At 30.0% G+C, this 19775-nt stretch overlaps 1 protein-coding gene across 1 annotated transcript in view; it reads left to right on the top strand.

The window, feature by feature from the left end:
- The window catches only part of LOC111639482 (ATP-dependent RNA helicase DEAH12, chloroplastic-like), a 22861-nt gene extending 3378 nt beyond the window's left edge, over positions 1–19483 (top strand). Inside the window, exons 2-4 of the mRNA XM_023385373.1 lie at positions 10211–11991; positions 12034–16253; positions 19238–19483. Of these exons, the coding sequence (XP_023241141.1) occupies positions 10281–11991; positions 12034–16253; positions 19238–19468 (6162 nt within the window). The 5' untranslated portion in view covers positions 10211–10280 and the 3' untranslated portion in view covers positions 19469–19483. The remainder of the gene's footprint in view (positions 1–10210; positions 11992–12033; positions 16254–19237) is intronic.
- The last annotated feature ends 292 nt before the right edge of the window (positions 19484–19775 follow it).

Genomic DNA, 19775 nt, shown 5'->3' with positions numbered 1-19775 from the left:
ATATATAAAATATGAATAAGCCAGGCTGTAAACGGCTCATGTATTTGTAAAATCTAAGTGACTCGTACAACATGGAATTCATATAAAACAGAATTATCAACAGTGTTATAGGGGGTAGACTTGTATAGGCATTGTTTTAATTCAATATCTTAATATTAAATTATAAAAATTGGGATGAATTAATATTAACGTTTTATTAATATTGATATTGCATAGCTTTTAATACAAAACTGACATATAAAAACTTTTCCGTATTAAAAGGATTGAATTGATTAGGCGGGGAAATGCAGCACATGGTCGATCAGATAACAGCACCCCTTTAGCAAAATCGATCGGTTTTAGTTTATTTGTGTGTGGAAACATGCAAATTTGCATGTCAATAATCATTGTGTACGGAAACTTTATTTTAGTTTATTTAATTACGGCAACGTTACGTCTCCCGGGAGGACTTTTAGGTGAAACTGACCCCTATTTAGGTGTTACAAACGTGAAGAAAACCTGGAAAACTTTACGTTGGCGAGGTGCAAATTCACGACTAACTATCAGTGTTCAGTGGTTCTATCAATTCATTTATAATTAAATGGATTTTTTTTTTTAAAAAAGGGCAAATTTCTGTTAGTTAATTTCAATAAATATAAATAATAAATCGTGTAAAATCCCGTTAAAAAGGGAATCGATTTTTTTTACCAGACTGTGTTATGTCAAAATCGTGCAGAGAACTTCCGTGTAAAAACAGAATTGGGTGTAGGCTATTTAAATACTGTATATACTTGTTATATTCTAAAATTTCCCTATTTTTATAGAATTTAATCAAATAATAATAATAATAATAATAATAATAATAGATTTACTAACCGTTGTTATTTCATATAAAAATATGTAATTTTGATTAAATTTAATTAACATTTTAATGTTAAACGTTTTTAAAGTTTATTATAAGTATATCTCGGTAATATTTAGTATATTTGTTATCGTATTTTTATATTCTGCTTGTAAAACTAATTAATTTTTAAAACATATGTTAGAAATGTTGGCATGTCATATGATAGATAAAAATGACAGATAGTCTATATTATATTAGCAATATAATTATACACTTTATGCAATATCAATATTAATAAAACGATTGATTTCTCATATGAACATTATTATTATTTATTATTCTTATGGCATCCTCTTCCCGGAGGGTTGTTGTATCAATAACTGAGCAACCATTTCTCTCCATATGAGCCTACTGAATAAACCATTAAATTTTATTTAGAGCCTAAATTAGTTGAAAATTTTCTACTATAATCAGTACAAATTTTAGATAATACGTAACAAAATTATACCCTAAGATCAATTTTGATACGTTGTTTTTTTTTTTTTTTTAATTTAATCTATTTATGTAAATGCCTAATCAATCTTATGAGGCTTTGTTATAATTAGATTCATATTAAAAATAAATTCCAACGTTTACATTATTACAAAATATTGATAGATACGAGTTTTTTTTTTATCATCATAAATTATTTTTCGGATAAAAATAGATAAAATTATTTATTATTTTCAACGTTCAGAACTTAAAATAAAATAAAAAATGAAACTATAAAATAAATACCTTGTAAATCGTAATAGAAATTCTTAAAAAAAAAATATAAAATTTTATTTATTTATAACCTACTACTTTCATTTACAAGTCGACCCCCCCTATAACACTATTGATAATTCCGTTTTATATGAATTCCATGTTGTACGAGTCACTTAGATTTTACAAATACGNCCGTGAATAAATGAACTACCGTTAAACACTCGGCAGCTCCCTTCCAGGTGTTCCGTCGGGAGCACGTACAGTCGAACGCCACCTAGTGGAAAACTCTAAAATGGCGTAGCAATTTATATAACTTTCGTAATTAATTATATAATAAAAGCAATTCGAGTTGATTTTTTAGTTTTATACAAAATTTTTTATTATATACAGTAATAATTTAATGATCAAAAAAACTTCTATTTTCAATTTTAAAAACCTATAAATAAACCACGTTTATTTAATTTTCATTTATTTTTGTTTCGGTTTCGGTTTCAAGTTTCTATTAAGATATAAATAAGCAAGCTTAATTATATATATTATATATACAGTCGACCACCTTATAATATTGTTGATTTTTTCGTTTTATATGAATTCCATGTTGTACGAGTCAGATTTTACAAATACATGAGCTGTTCACAGCCCGGCACACTTATTTGTAAAATCTAAGTGACTCGTATAACATGGAATTCATATAAAACAGAAAAATCAACAGTGTTATAGGGGGGTCGACTGTATCTAAGTGTAGAGTTTATACAAGGTATGATTAATACATTTTGTTTTTACTCTGTTCAGTACCGCGGTATTAACTTTTTGGAGAAGTTTTTTTTTTTAGTTTATTAGACATTCCATCTTTTTTACAAATGGAAGAAAATATTTATTCTACGCAGTTTATATAATATAGAAGTTTTTTTTATACAAGGTAAAAGTTTATAGAGAAATATTTCATTAACTTTATACCAAATATGGAAGGGAAAAGTATTCCCGTGCTAGTTACCATATAAGTTTAATGTAGAATGTAGATATGGAACTATCAAATTATCCGATTATTAATTATTTACTTGCGAAATTACGTCAAACAAGTGAATTCTTACGTTACTAATTTATTAATTAATCATTTTGCTATTTGTTAAACAAGAGCATTTTAAAATTACTATTATTCATACAAAAGGAATGAATTACTGAGTAAACAAAACGAATATTATAAGACAGTGGTCCCCAACCCCTGGGCCGCGCAGAGCCGGCCCTACCATAGGGCAAACGGAGCAGCCGCTCCAGGCGCTAAGATCTAGAAGGCACTTCAGTTGGTAAAGAAAATTAAAGGGTATAAATTAGGGGCAACCAAGGGGCGCCATAATAGGATCTTGCTCCATCCTAAAAATTGCCTCGGGCCGGCACTGGGGCCGTGGACCGGTACCGGTACAGGTCCGTGGATCAAATGGTACCGGGCCGCCAAGGAACATTAAATTATTTCCATTTTATTTACTATGGTGTATTTGTCTTGGGTTTGTGTGACTTTTAATAGACGACGGAACAACGGAATAAACTGGACATAAGAAACATACTTCGGGTGTCATTGTCTCTTATTACCCCCAGATGGAACTGTCTCGTTGTAAAGAAACAAGCTCAGGGTTCTCATTGATTTAGCGTTGTAGTGAGTTAAAATGTTAGATCACATTATATTCATTATTTGGTGTAACTGTATTTTATTTTGAAGGCATGTTTAAATGCAGTTAAATTAAAATTATTAAATTAAATCAATCTAAAATATGAACAATCAACGTCCTCCCTCAGTGGGCCACGGTAAAGTTATCAAACGTTGACCGGTCCATGGCGATAAAAAGGTTGAGGACTGCTGTTATATCAGTGGCATGCTGTAATGATAGGGAAGCTCTATTTCTGTAAGAAGCCGACTTACAGGGGCAATCAGTTAATTGCGCGTTAGGATCCATTTGTATTCGTTTATTCGATAAGCCAGTAAAAACCGTACAGTTCTTTAAATGTATTTTTAATAGATTATCCGACGTACTTAATAAATAAACAAGTTCAATATAATTACCTCTGTTATTAGATTCAATAGATTCCCTATGCCCTCTAAATGCCATTTCTTGCTTTGAGAAAAAACATATAACATCTATTAATCTAAATGTATAAAATTACTTGTCCTGACTGACTGATTGATTCACCATTGTCCAGAGCAAACCGCTGAACCTAAAGAGGTGAAATTTTGTACACAGTTAAGATATTGTACGTCATGGAAATGCACACTAAGAAGAGATTTTTGGAAATTCCCACTGCAGAGGGAGAGGGAGAAGATTAAGGCTTAACCTGAAGAACGGCTTTGACTGTACTATTTTAGATACAATTTTTTGTTTTCAACTATGTTTAGTCTTCATTGAGTACTTAGGTGTATTAAATTGATAACATTTCAGACATTGTTATAAATATTTTTATATATTTCGATTTTTTAACCAAATGTTCGAACTGTTTTAAATTCGAATTTGTTATTCATATTGGTTTGATTATAGGATGATTGTAAACGTTCTAGAAAATTGATCAAATTGAAAATAGTTCATTTGAATTTCAGCAATTCTCATCATTCTCAGCAGTAGGTGTTATATAACAATTACTATGGTTGTTGAAATACTGAATATAAATGGTGTTTGTTTGTAAAACCCCCGTGGGCAAAGTTGCAGGTAACAGCTAGTTTAGATATAATACATCTATTAGCCGTAATAATCTCGTTATAATTTTCAATATTTATTTTATATTGTTTACTAATGTTAAATTCTATTCTGCTTTGATTTCCAAATTGCTTCAATTTTATGAAAGAATCAATGTGACAGTTACGACTTTCATGTCTTTTGCCAGCTTTACTCAAATTATTGAAATCTTCAAAGCCATTCTTATTCTACACATTAATTTTATTTGAAAATAGTAGGCAAGACCAACAAAACAATTTTTGCATTTCTATGCATCCACAAAGCCATTTTATGTCTTGATAAATTTTATCATGAAAATGTCGAACAATTTTTTTGTTGATGTATTTATATTTAATTTAGGCATTGGTCTTTCTCGTTTAATAATGTTTTCTTTTTCATTATATGGTCTTGAGCCAAAACTTTTTTAAAATAAATTTTCAATATTGTAATTACATTCTAAATCATTAGCCATGATATAAGGGCTAAAATTAAAAATGAAATTCTGTCTATCTGGTGAACTCTGACGAAAAATTATGATACTTTCCAGGAATGAATATGTAGTAGGGTGGTCCTTATTTTTAAGATTTAGAAAATTGGAACGTTTTGAATTTGTTCCATTATGTTCCATTTATTCCATTATCCATCTAGCAAAGAGAGGAAGTCTTAGTCAAAAGCCTTTTGACTAATATTTCCTCTCTTTGCTAATCAGAAACTACATCAGTATAAGTCATATTTATAAATAAGGTCCAGGTAGACAATATAAAGAGAAAAAAATAGAATGGTTCTTATTATAAGGGATAAAAAACAGTCAGGATATGTGGGCTCATCCCTCACCACTCAGTTGCTCCATTGTGGGCCTGTCTGAACCAATAACAGGCTTGTTAAAAAAAGGCTCTCTTATTCTACATGCAGAAAGAGTTAAAAGGGGGAACTAGTTTTACTTTGAATAGTCGTACCTACCTAAATTGTTTCAACATTAAAAAAAGTAATATTCCCAAAATTTTGCTAAATTTAGAGATTTCTACCAAAGCATTAAATTTTCTTTAATCTTGTCTTATTTTGTCATCACGTTGGGCGAGAGCAGCTAGGCTATGGTGCCCTGTGTGACAGAATTGCTATGTAATGCGGTTATTAGTTATATATTTCATATTCGTTGGTACACAGGAAATAACGCCTTCCAGGAGGTCTTTTAGGGGTAACTGGCACCTATCCAGACATTAAGAAAACCAAGAAAACTCCACGTGGCCAGCCCGTCCTAACAAGGCGCGAACCCCACAACTGAACTCTCAATGTTCAGGGAACAGAACCGCTTGGCCACTGACAGGCTAAATTGGACTAATTATATCTTCACAACTGTTACACGGCTGTAACAATCCCGCCACTCTGAACCAAGTTACAACCGAACAATATGGTCATAATCATCTAGGATTTAAAAGGAATAGTTAAAAATATTAACAACTAACTCAATACTACTCTCAACTAACAGCAATACTATATTTAATTATTTGACTAGTCTACAATGTATTTTCCCCTCTCTTAAAATCAAATAGCATTGGTGTTCATGTTTATTTACTAAATATTTAGAGTTAGAACCAGAAAATGGAACCCCCTTGGATAAATGTTTTAATCATTAATTAATCGATTTATCAACAAAATAAATCATTCACATGTGAAATTGAAGAAGAGCCCAGGAGGGGCATCGAAAACGTTTGCCAATCTTTGTTTGGAGTTTTCACACCAGATATTGGTTACAGAGTATACATATTTTTGTTTTAAATATTTAGCTTTACACAGGACATCACTTATTAATTACTATCTTTTAAAAACTCCTTAAGACCTTTGGGCACCAAGAGACTTTTTTTTTCTTTTCTTTTTTTAGCAAACTTGTTATGAATTTGGCTAGGCCCACAAGGAGTGGCCGAATGATGAGGGATGGAATCCAACATACCCCAATGGACCACCACTTGAAAAATTCCTGGGGTTTTTCAGTTCTTCCAGATACCAAACTCTAATAAATCTCATTTTCTTAGTTGTCATTGTTAGTTCATTCACTGCACAGAATTTTCTGTATTTGTTTAAGCATCATATTGAACTATAGTGCAGCATATACTTTTTTCATGTTTTGTCTAATTGACTTAGTATCATTGAAGATATGGAAGAGATATGTTCACCATAAAAATATTGTAGTATGTACTGATTGATCTGATATTCATATTAATATAGTCCATGAATTTGTTGTAAAAAATTATGGCAAGGTTATAATTTAATAACTCTACTTGTTAGTAACTAGCAGCGAATTTTACTTGCATATCATGTGCAATTTTTTTTAAACTCTTTCCACCCTGTGGGTACTAAGAGGGCCTTGCCAAGCCCACAATGGGGCAGCCGGGTGGTGAAGGATGGGACCTGACATATCCGAATGGACCACCCCCCCGAAAAATTCCTGGGGATTTTTTGACCTGTCTGGATTTGATCCTGGGTCCCCCAGAGCAGTAAGCTGCCACCTTAATCACTTGGCCTGACAACCTCTAATCATGTGCGAGCAAAACTGGCTAGGGTACATCCCAAAATTCCTAAGTGACTGAACAGTAAATATTGCAGTGGCGTGCCATCCATGGAAGCTGTGGAAGCGCCGCTTTCCTTGTATTTTCTAAAATATAAATACATATTGTGTGATTACTTTCATATTTTAATGCACTTTGAATTAAAATTAATATTTTATTATAACTGCATTATGTATCTTATTACAAATTTACACATGAAAAAATGATAAGATTGCTATTGTATCTTATAATATAATCGAGATGGGTTGATGATGATGATAATAAGCTCAGAGCAAATAAATGGTTAGAAGTTAAAAGTTGAAATTTGGTACACAGTTAGGGTACATCACAAGAATGCACACTAAGATAGATTTTTTTAAATTTCCCCTGTGGGGAGTGGGAGAGGTTAAAGATGACCTTGAAAAACTTGGCTTCTACTGTTCTATTTAGATGCAGTTTTTTGCATTTTTGTGGGAAATCGAATATATTTTTACACCCATCTAAAAATTCTCTAATCAGTCTTAGAAGAGGGGGATATAATTCTTGCAACCTGGTGAAAACGGGTAAGATCGGCTATAATCTAATAATCTTAATCTTTGCTATTGTTACTTTTTGCCAGAGCAATGTCAGGTTCATCTGCTAGTATTTGAATATAAATTCATATTGTGCATATTCTCAATGGAAGCACTGTATTGTCGAATACGGTATAGTTCCGCAGTGAAAATATTTGAATGGTGTAAAGCAGCCAGATTATACACATTCGCGCATGCGCTTTACTGAGTACCAATCTCACATGGTTTAACTCATGGATGCAACATACCAAAATATCGTATAACTCTTTCAATGATTCTATCCAAGGCCAGCACAACTTCCTTATCATCAAATGTCACCGCATGCCACTGGTAAATAATCCATTCACTCTCCTATTTAATATTTTAAGTGAAATTGTCATGCTTTCACTTAAAATGTTAGTGTACTAAAGTATATAGATAAATCATTCCACAGTTATTCATTCATTTTATGCAGTATCCATTTTAAAAACTTTCACTGAATAGCTCTGTTTATTTGTTTGTTTGTTAAGTTATGGCAATGCAACACTTGGTTATCTGCCTAGGGAGAATGCCTTCCAGAAGGTCTTTTTAATGGTAACTGGCCCCTATTCAGGTTGTGAAAACCTGGTAATTCCACGTGGCCAGCCATCCTGGTGAGACACAAGGTGCAAACCCACGACCAAACTCCCAGTGTTCAGGGAACAGAACTGTTTGGCCACTGGTGGGCCCTGAATCCTCTGAATTTAAAATGTTTTTCCAGGGTCTGCCCTTGGCTTTTCATTTTCCCAGGGCAACCACCTAGGACCTATTGCAGCTTTTTCATGATCTATGAATGGAGTTGCTCAAGTGGCAGTATGATGCTAGGAGAGTCATGGCTAAGTGATGCCATTTTCTACTCCACTTGATTGTATGCACTTTGACCACAGGTGCATTCATTACTATGAACAGACAGTCAAGGTTAAACTCATAAAACTCCTGAATTGTAGTATTAATTATCTTTTGATATCTTGAGTTCTTGTCTGGACTACCATCAACTATTTTTGCTAACATCAATTCTAAATTTCCAGTTCTACTTTTCAATAGTTGAAAAATCTTGTCAATGTCCAACATTCTCTTAAAGTTATAGACATGAGATTAGGCAGTTGATGATGCATGCTTCTCACTTCTGATAGAAATGAATACAAAATCTGAGTACTAAACAGAGCAAGAATATCCCATTCAACTTTGTATAATATTGCCGATAGAATACATAGATGGAGTCAACTTAAAATGATTTGTTGCAATTCAATCATAATCAGGAAGCATGACATGATACTCTATATGCATCAGTAGGGTTGCTTGCTTGTTTACAGCTGACATTTTGAGAGAAATTCAAGTGAGAATTCCTCTCAAAATGTCATTTTATCATCCTGACTAATAAAAGTGACATCTAGTCCCAAAGCAGACAACTGCTCCTCAAGATATCTGTCTAGTTTTTACTGTATAGAAGTCAGTGTCTAGATGGTTTTTTTTTTTGGACTCTGCCTTATGGACACTAAGAGGACCTCCACTTCTATTTCTTCACAGGATACTGAGAGAATTAGAAATAGAGGAAAAGAACAGGGACACAAAAAAATCAAGAAAAAACAGAGAGAGAGGTTGTGACAGCAGTCTTTTGATTATAAATCAGATAATGTTTTTTATTCTGTTGGGGATAAAAAGATTATTTTCTACCACTGTATTTGAGGAGTTAAGTACTGTATATTTGATGTGGAGTTTGCTAATAATGATAATGTATATGATGTTAAGAAATGAAATAATATATATTCATTTATAATTTGTTTTATTTAAAATAATGGATAATGAACTATAATTTTAAGCAATATTTATGGTAGTGAGAGTATTCTGCCTTTTGGAAAAGTTGCAGCTGATATTCTTACTGACATGTGTATTAGACTGACAGACTGTGTGCAATTCTTACCTTGCATTCCATGTGTACATATTATGTTGTATTCTAAATAAGTTTATATTCTATTGTCCTTTTGACTAATAAATCATCTGTTTTAATCATTATCAACTCTTATGTATTGTTAAGACATGACACAATATAAGCATTTTTTTTTTTTGTTTGTTCCTGTGGAAACTCGTTGTATACAGGTCCACTTAAACATCTGCCTGGGAGTAAAAGAGATCTTTCAGGATTACACAAGCATAAAGCACAAGCATATGATGCATACTTGTTCCAATGCTAAAATAACCAAAAGGAATCAATTTAAGATCATTTGGCATAATAGACATATAATCTCTGGACTTTATCTGACTGTAAAGGTAAAGTACCTTTACAGTCAGATAAAGAATGCCACTAGATAGATACTTAAGTATGCTTGTTCCAGCAATAAAATGGTTAACTCTTTCAATGCATGATTTGCTGTGACATCATTACTTTGTTCTTGGAAACTCTTCCTATTTCCCTGCCCACTACAGAAGGACTATGATTGCACCGTATAACAATTATTTATATTTTTGTTGTTTATTTATTTATTACATTAAGAATTTTGAATTATTCCTGCATTAATTAGAAAACATATTTTAAATATTTAATTTGATTTTAATTCTGTTTTTATTTAAATTAAATAAGTTGATTCCAATGACAAGATCTAATTAATGTTTGAAAAATTTATAACTGAAATAAAAATAATTTTAAATTTCATTAAATATATTATTTTCATTTGTTCTTTTGATTAAAGCAGTTATGATAAATAATTAAATTTAAAATAAATAAGACTAAATTATGAAAATATTATGTATAAAATTGTACCACTTGAATTTTAAAATTGAAATAATTAGTCTATATTTTTATTTTCATAGTATTCTAAGAAAAACTTCACATGAAAATGGTACAACAATATTTACAATAAAAAGAAAAAATTAATTAATAATGTCTCAAGCAAAAAGAGGAAACATTCATGCAAATAGAGGAAGAGGTGAGAGTCACTCCTCTAGAGGAAGAGGTGAGAGTCACTCCTCTAGAGGAAAAGGTGAGTGTCACTCCTCTAGAGGAAGAGGTGAGTGTCACGCCTTTAGAGGAAGAGGTGAGAGTCATTCCTCTAGAGGAAGAGCTGAAAGTCATTTCTCAAGAGGTGGAAGTAAAACTTATTCTTCTGAAGAAAGAGATGAAAATCATTCTGAGAGAAAAAGAGGAGGAATTCATTTTAATAGAGGAAGAGGAGAAAAGTTTTCCTTTAATACTAAATATAAAAAATCCCAAAATGAAAATCAAAAGCAAGATAATTTCACTTATGATTTATACAACATGAAAGAAAGTAAGAAAAAGTATAAATCAAATGAGAATATTTCTTCATATTGGAAACAATCTAATGAGAATATTAGTGGTAGCCAATTTGAATTAAATTCATTTTGTCCTTTTGAAAAAAAATCAAATAAAATCACAAAAAATAAAAATTCTATTGTAAATAAGATTCTTGATTATTCAGAAGAATGTTTTGACAAAAAAACTCAGAATTTAGATCCATCTGTGAAAAAGAAAGAAAGAAAGAGAAAACATAAAAAAAATAAAAAAATTAATATCACAGAACAAAATGCCAGAAGTACAAATATACCAGTAAATATGAAAATTAAACAACGAAGTATTCCAGATCTATTAACATTTGTTAGGAAATTTTCAGAAAAATTATTTGAATTTAATGATGAGGTGGAAAGTATTGATGATGATTTAGAAAATAATAGCAATGATAATATAAAGTATGAAATTCCAAAACAGCTTAAAGCTTCAAATTCAGTTCCTGATGATGATGATAAGTCAGAGATTTATGACACTGAAAGTGAGAGTTCCAGTTATTCATCAGACAGTTTTGACAAAATGGATGATATTGAGACAAATTTTAATAATACTATATCAGTGAAACCTAGCAAAAAGTTCACAATAAATCAAGAATGTTATATTGGTGTCTATTGGGACATTGAAAATTGTCCTGTTCCTAGCAAGAAATTAGCTTCAGATATAGTAAAAAAAATTAGGAATAAATTCTATGGCAACTGTACAGAAGCTGAATTTTTAGTTTCATGTGATATAAGAAATATTAACGATGATATAGTTACAGATTTAAATGATGCTCAAGTAACTGTTGTTCATGTAGACTGTTTAAATAAAAATGCAGCAGACAACAAATTAAAAGTATATCTACGCAGATTTGCAGATAATTATAGACATCCAAATTCTTGCATTGTTTTAATTTCGGGAGATTGTGATTTTGTACCTGATCTTCATGATTTACGATATCGTCATCAAATAAACATTATTGTTCTTCATAACATTCAAGCTAAGAAAAATCTTAAAGATGTTGCAAATTTTGCACAGGAATTTAATGAGTTTTGTAAAGATTTACCTGATTATCAGAAAGTACAAAAACATATTATTATACAAAATCTACCTATGAATAAAAAACTAAAAGGTGAAATAAGAACATTTTTAATAGATTTTTTGAAAGGATATAATTATAATTATTTAAAAATTAATAATGGAAATGCAGAAGTTGGTTTTAAAAATGATAAAATGGTGAAAAGTGCTTTATCAAAATTGAATGAAATCAATTTATTTGGAAATAATATCTCTGCAAAAGAAATAGAATGTAAAAATGAAGTAAATAAAGATGAAATATGTAAAAATAAAGTTCAAGAAAGTAAAGAACTAAAAGAAGTAGAAAAAAATGACATAATAGAAGTGGAAAAAAATAATATAAAAGAAGAAAAATCCTTTGATTCAACAGATGATAAAGAATTTAAAATAATTTTACAAGTTGAAGAATGTAAAAATAAGTTATTCTGGCAACAGTTTTTCAAAACTCTTTTTCCAAAAACTAATTTTCAAATGCAGAATATAAATGAGCAACAAAAATTAATAACTCTTGCTTTTGAAAGTTTAAATAAGTCAAAAAAAGCATTGAAAATAATTAATAAACACAGAATGAACGAAGCATCACCAAAAATACACAATATTATATCAGATGAAAAAGAAAATATTGTGAAATTAGATAACAATGTAGAAATAATTTCAAAATGTTTAAAATTAATAGATTCAAAATCAGATCAATCAGTAAAATTACATAATACAAAGAAAGAAAAATTTTTTACAGAAAATCCCTCTTCTTTCTATTTACCTGATATTGATGAATCTGAATGTCGACATGTGACCGAAAACCGGCTTAAAATTATGAATGAGCAAAAGTCAGAGTTTTTAAGTTATATTAAAAATAAAAAACGAAAAGTAGAAGAATGTTCAAGTTTATCAACAGATATTTGTATAAACTTAACTGATGAAATTAAGAAAGAAATTGAACATGAATGCCATTTGTTTTTATCAGGAAATCCCGCATACTCTAAAAAGTCCACAATCACTAACATTTTGGAAAAAAGTAACATATGTGTACTTCATATGGATAACCATTTATATGACAATTCAGAAATTGGCCATTATCTATTAAAAACCAATTATGCAAAAGATGGCATCATCGTTCATATTAAACCAAAAATGAAAGTATCTAAAAGTTTTCAAGATGATGAGAAAGCATTTGATTTTATTACTCAAAAGAATAATTCTGGCATTATTAGTATGACAGATTATTCATTTTTAAAGTATTTTTTACGCAATAAGAATTTGGAAAATATAAAATGTATTATTTTTGATACAATAGAAGAAAGATATTTATATACAGAAGCTTTATTGTTGTTATTACGAGAGAGACCAATTAATGAAACGAATTTTAAATTATTATTTATAACAAATGATATATCTGCTATTGAGAATTATTTTCCAGTAAATAAAGAAATAATTTGTGATTTTGGTAAATGGAATTATCCTGTCAATATAATATGGAAAGAGAATAATGTTGATATAGGTTTCAATTACATTCAGGATTGTGTCGAATGTATCATGTTTATTTGTGAAAATACAATTATTACCAGAAATATTTTAATTTTTTTAACATCTGTTTTGGATATTCAGCAAGCTATTTTTCTTCTTGAAAGATTTTTAGATAGAAAGGGAATCAAAGAATTTGAATTGATTCAGTTTCATGAGTTCCAAGATGAAAAGGAACAGAAAGAAATGTTTTCTGCTAATAAAGACAAACGAAAAATTATTTTTTCAACAGATTGTGGTAGAATTTCTAAACTTATGACTTCTGTTCAATGTGTAATTGATTGTGGTTTTACATTGAAAGAGGTTTACAATTCTTGCAATGGTAGTTGTGACATTTGGAAAAAGTTTCAAAGCAAATATTCTTCGGAAATGCGTAAATCTTGTGCAGGAAGTCATGGTCCAGGAATATGTTATCGTTTATTTAGCAAAGATGATTATAAGGAAAAAATGAATGATAAAGAATTATCTGATTTATATCAGAATGATTTAAGTCATCTATTCCTGTTATTTTTACAGCATGAAATAAATCCGTTTAACTTTAATTATGGAAAAAATATTTCTGTTGATTATTTAAATACATTTAAGAAAAAACTTATTCAGTTAAATGCAATAAAAGACAACAAATTAACAGAAATTGGTAGTGAAATGTCAAAATTAAATTTTGAACCAAGTACTGCCAAATTAATAATTAGAGGCTATGAAGAAGGAATTCCTTTTGAAATTTCTACTCTTGCGGCATTATCTATAATTTCTGGATATATTAGTTTCCATCAAGATCCTATCGAACAAACAAAGCAATGGAGATTTAATCAACCAAATGGTGACTGGAAAACTTTTCATACAATGTATACTGAGTGGCTCTCAGTACCTAAAAAGTCAAAACATTATTGGTGTCAATTAAATAATATTAATATAAATGCAATAAAAATATATCATGAACTTTCAAATAATATTACATTGCATGTTTCAAAAATATGTAAGAAGAAAAATTCATCTGACAAGGCCAACTGTGATATTAAAATACAAAAGCTGCTTTTGGAAGCTTATCCAAATAATTTATGTTGTTGTTCAGATCAAGTAAATGAACAATATTGGAATGCTTTCTATCCTAATAATTTATTGATTCATTCATTAACATCGATAAAACATTTAGGAATATTTCCTGAATTTATTGTATATCAGAAGATATTTAAATTATCAGATTGTTTTATTCTCGGTGTTAATGCTATTAAAGAAGAAGTTTTACTTGAAATGGAAAGAGATGGTAAATTGCCTGTTAGTGTTAATGATTTGAAGATGCAAATGTTAGTATCAATCAAAATTTCTGATTTGAGTCTACCTTTATTGAAATCTTTGATGGGAAGGAATAAACAAAATTTGAATTTAATTGAAAATAAAGTAAGAAATATTGTACAGGATAATATAACTAGAATTGAAATTAATTCACTGAAAGGTGAAATCATTGTACATACAAAACAAAAAAATGTTGATAAGGTTAAAATTTTTATATATGAAATATTGCAAAATGAGAAAGAAAAGATATTAAATGTAGAAAATGAAATATTTATTGATGGTTATCTAAAGAATATTAGATTGCTAATTGGTTCTGGAATGGTAGTGAAAGATGTAATGATGCCGAATGAAAGTCGTAATGTACATATCAAATCCAATAAACCATTAGATGATATTTTGGGTATGTTAGAGGACAACTGTGGAAAAATTTGTAATTATGAAGTAAATAAAAAAGGAATTATTGTAACATTCGAGAAAGCTGCCTTTGCAGAAAATGCAGTAAATAAATTTTCTAATGAAACTAACTTCAAAATTTTATATCAAACAAATTTAGATTCATCTTTTAAGAAACCTCCACCTCTTATATTGACAATGACATGGTTTAGAAGACCTTGCTTAGGTATAGGATTTATTAATTTTGAATCTGAAGTTGAATTACATGAAATGCTTTCAAAGTTACCTACAATTGAAATTGAAATCAAAGGGAAAAAAACAATTCTTCAAATAAACAAAAAAAAGAGAGATAGTTTGAGTTTGAAAAATTTGCCTGAAACAACAACAGCAGGAGATATTGAATCTGCTATAAAGACATTACAGTCAGATATTTCCTATAAAAGTATTATAGTGTCTCGTAAAAAAGCATATTCATCTACAGAGGATGAAATTGAAATAATTAAGATGACATTACATAATATTTTTGACAAATATACTAATTCTAAAGAATTAGAAATTGACATTGAAAAACCAAAAGAATCTTCAATTGTTTGGAAAGCTACCCTTTCCTTCACAAATATTCTTGATGGTTTTACAGCAATAGCATCTTTAAAAAATATCCCACTTACAGGAAGTCAAATAAAATTAGATTTATCACTTGCAATAAATTGTCACTTAAAGTTATTTTATTGCATAAAAGATCAACTTGAAGAAGCAATAAATATGTTTACAACTGGAGAAAACAGTAATGATTCATTGAAAATTGTAGCAAAACCATTTGGAGATCTTGTGTCAATTAAGATTCAAAGTAATAATATTAATGATATAATTAAAGTTAAGTCAATGTTTTGTGATATTATAGAAGGTCAATGTATTAGTGATTTAAACGAAACACAACTTAATAATATAAGTTTAAACAGTGGAACTGAATTAATAAAAAATTTAGAGGAAACATTCCATTTATATATTCAAACTGATTGTATTAAAAAGAAAATTTCAATTTGTGGTGATCTTCAAAACACTAAAACTGCAAAAAATATAATTAACAATTTTTTGGATAATTCCAAAACTTACAAACAGTTTGAATTACTGAGAGATGATATTCCTCGTGGTGCATTGTGTGCTATTGCTAAATCATATGGTCATAACCTTGATGATTTAAGAAAGTCCTGTAATCTTGAAGAGCTTAAATTTAATTTTGAAGAGCGTTTAATAATGGTTTGTGGAACTGATGCTTCTATCAAAAAGGTAAGACAATAGACCAATAGATTAAAAATATTTTCAAAACACATCTAAGAGTAGGAGAATAACTTAAAAAGTGTTCTATATTCTTATTTAGATTTTAATGAATCATGATCTAAAGGTATACCTTTGTCTTTGGCAATACTGATGTAGATACCAATTTGTAAAAATTATCAAAAATGATTACAAAAAATTTCTGAAGAAATTCAGATATATAAGAACAGATAAAGAGTACAGTCATTGTATTTCAGGAAAATAAGAGGCAAATAGAAATCACAGACACAAGGAGTTTGTGTGTACAAATACAAAAAAATTTTCCACAACAGTCTTACTTAAATAAATGATTACACATAGCATTTGATTTTAATTGATAATGAAAACTCCTTGTGAAAAAATAGAGAAACTACACAGTTAAAATCATAATATTTAAACAATTATAAGATTATTTCATCTTTTTCAAATATTTTTGTTAATTAGTATTCCACATATTTATCCAGTTTAGCTGTGAATTATATTGTTCCAACATACATTAATGATAAGATGCCTAAATGATTAAATTTCCACTTCTTTGATAAATACAATTAATGATTAAAATCATGGATGTCCATAGAAAATTTTTCATGGGGGACAAAGCTTGGAGACAAATAACTACTGTACATATAAATTCTAATAATAATACAATAAATTCTAATAATAAATGCACCTCCAACCTGTTGTATATACTATCCCTGTTACAGATCACAGGGCCAACCTACAGCTTAGAATACATATGAATGCTACAGGGCAAGCTTTAAACACTCACCTCAAAGAACATTGACTTCCATCAGGAAAGGGCTTCCCAACATCACATTAACAACCTTTGCCTCCAATCCTGATATAGACATACATTTTGACTGAGCACTCCTCCTGTGTAGTACCTCCCAAAATTAAGAATTAAAAATTTACAAAGCTATGAGAAAAAATGCAGCTATTGTCTTTAAGATGTAGACTCCTTCCCCCTACAAAGTTTAGTCTTACAGCCCTTTCCCCCTTCCTCTTTCTCTTTCACATCACTCATCTTTTAGACATGGATGGCAATCACCTATTCTAAGTAACTTTTCTGTCTGTTCAAGCTGTTTGTTTTAACAGCTGCATATATATAAATTTAATCTTGTATAATTAATCTCTGTTTATTTATGTCTAATGAAGAGACCAGTTTAGCTTCATATAGATACACTGTGGTGAGGGGCCCTTCTTAAATGACGATGGTTTCACACCACTAGGAACTTTTACAGTTTGTCCAAATACATGCCATATATGGAGCAGAAAAATGGATTTTTTGATATAAAGAATAAAATCAAACTAGTAATTTTAATATGAGGTTGATTATGTGAATTCATACATGCAAAATTTGCTGCGGAGCCAATATTTCATTTCCACTGTATTTTCGAAGGGACTTTTTCTTTTGATTACACTGAGTTTGGACACGTGGAGCTTACCTCATCTTTTTACATATCTACCTTCTCTCAAGGTTCAGCACAGAATGACCAAAAACCCTATCCCTTTTTGTCACCTGAATTCTCTCCCTTCTCATTGGTTCATAGACCCTTTCATCTCTTATTGCCTCAGGATACGGGATGCCTAAAATGTGATAACAGTCACTAGACTACAACATTTTCCAGATGTAGAGATTACAAAAGAAATAAATATACTACATCAAATTACTCTTATGAAAAAATATTATTTCATATGATGTGTTAAAATATGTCCATTATTAAATATGCTACACAAATACTAATCAAATTTATTTACCAATTATGATAAAAATAACACATGATATTTCACTTAAGTGTTATTTTTATATATTCTAGTATATTATGTTAATTATATATACCCTTCAAATATACAATTCTGAATTTCTTCTGTAAAGGAGCAAAAGCAGAACTTCTTACCAATCACTCAATAGATTTTTGATTGCCTCTCCAATAAGGATATTATTTAAAAAAATCAATATAAATGATTTGTGTATGATTTCACACTTGTGGAATACCTGTAGATATGATGCTAATTGTTTACATAGATTCCATAAAGCACAAATTGATGTATTTAATCTTAACATGTTGAATGAAAAACAAATTTTGGAATCATATGTAATCAAAGTAATAGATAGATTAAAATAATCTAAAATCATAGTAATACAGGATGATTCAAAAGGTCTTAGACAAACTTTAAAGGTAGGTCAAGAATACAAAAACAATTTTTACCTAGGACCATACAGCCACAAACATCACCTGGAGTTGCTAGAAGTACATAAAGAATCACACAGAAAGTAATACATGTAAAATGTACAATATATTTATTAGACACACAGTCTGTTACAAGTTGAAAGGAGGTGTCAACATTCTCTCCACCAGCAGCAGTACATGCCTCTCAGTGTCTGCACATAGATTGGCAAATATGTTCAAAAATGCCAGCCCTCTTGTGAATACCTGCAGCTGCTACAATAACTCTCACAGCAAGGTCAACATCTGAGGCTGGAGGGTCTCATAGATAAGACCTTTCAGGTAACCTTAGAAGAAATCAATGTCAGACAAAGCAATAGGTCCACCCTAGTCAATCCATTATGCAGAAAAGGTGCTGTGGAGATACTCCATACATTCAGGCTGAAATGAGTGGTCATCCCATCATGCTGAAACCACATATGCAGGAACATCGTGCAATACTTCTTCCAGGAATATCCTGTAACTTCACCCATCCAGGCTTGTTGGAAGAAAGTACGGCCCAAGAAAACAGTCTCCAACAATGCCTGCTTAAACATTTATGGTGAACCATTGTTTCAAGGCATGAGGGCATATAGCTTGGGGGTTTGCATCCTAGATAAAAATGGTTTGTTTTTGTATTCCTGATCTATCTTTACATTTTATCTAAACTTTTTGAATCATCCCATATATTGAACTTTATATGAAACATTTACATTTTGATTTATTAAGCATTAAAATTTTACATTATAGTTTGAAACCAACTTGAATAAACTATATACAAAGATTCAAAAGAATAAAGAACTAAATGATGAACTGAATGAAATATGTCCTATTTGTTGTGGTGTTAAGGATGAAAGTTTCTATTGTCTTTTATGCTGTGAACATGTCTTCTGCAAACCATGTTTGCTTATGCAAATTCAGTATGGAAATCTGCCATTAATTTGTCAAAATAAAGTAAGTGGAAGTTTATTTAGTTTGTAATTTATTTATTATTAAAAATGTTGAATATGTAAACTTCTTCACTTCAAAATTTGGGTCTAAAGTTCTCATTTTTGAAATACATAATTACCAACAACATAATGAATTAGATGTTCTTGGCATACAATAAGAGCATTGGTAAGGTGTGCAGGGGATCCAAGAACATCCAATAGAACCATTAAATTCAGAAGACTGGTCCTTTTTACTTGTTACTTATAATAAGTTCGTTGCCAACTTCTACAAGAAAATTTCCCACATTACGAGTAACAGGATCTTACAGGAGATTTCCTACTGTTTTTTCTAGTACTGT

This window comes from Centruroides sculpturatus, unplaced genomic scaffold (genome assembly GCF_000671375.1).
Source record: "Centruroides sculpturatus isolate CEXI.00-Female unplaced genomic scaffold, Cexi_2.0 scaffold1297, whole genome shotgun sequence".
Classification (NCBI taxonomy): Eukaryota; Metazoa; Arthropoda; class Arachnida; order Scorpiones; family Buthidae; genus Centruroides; species Centruroides sculpturatus.
This window is presented reverse-complemented; position numbering and strand designations above follow the sequence as displayed.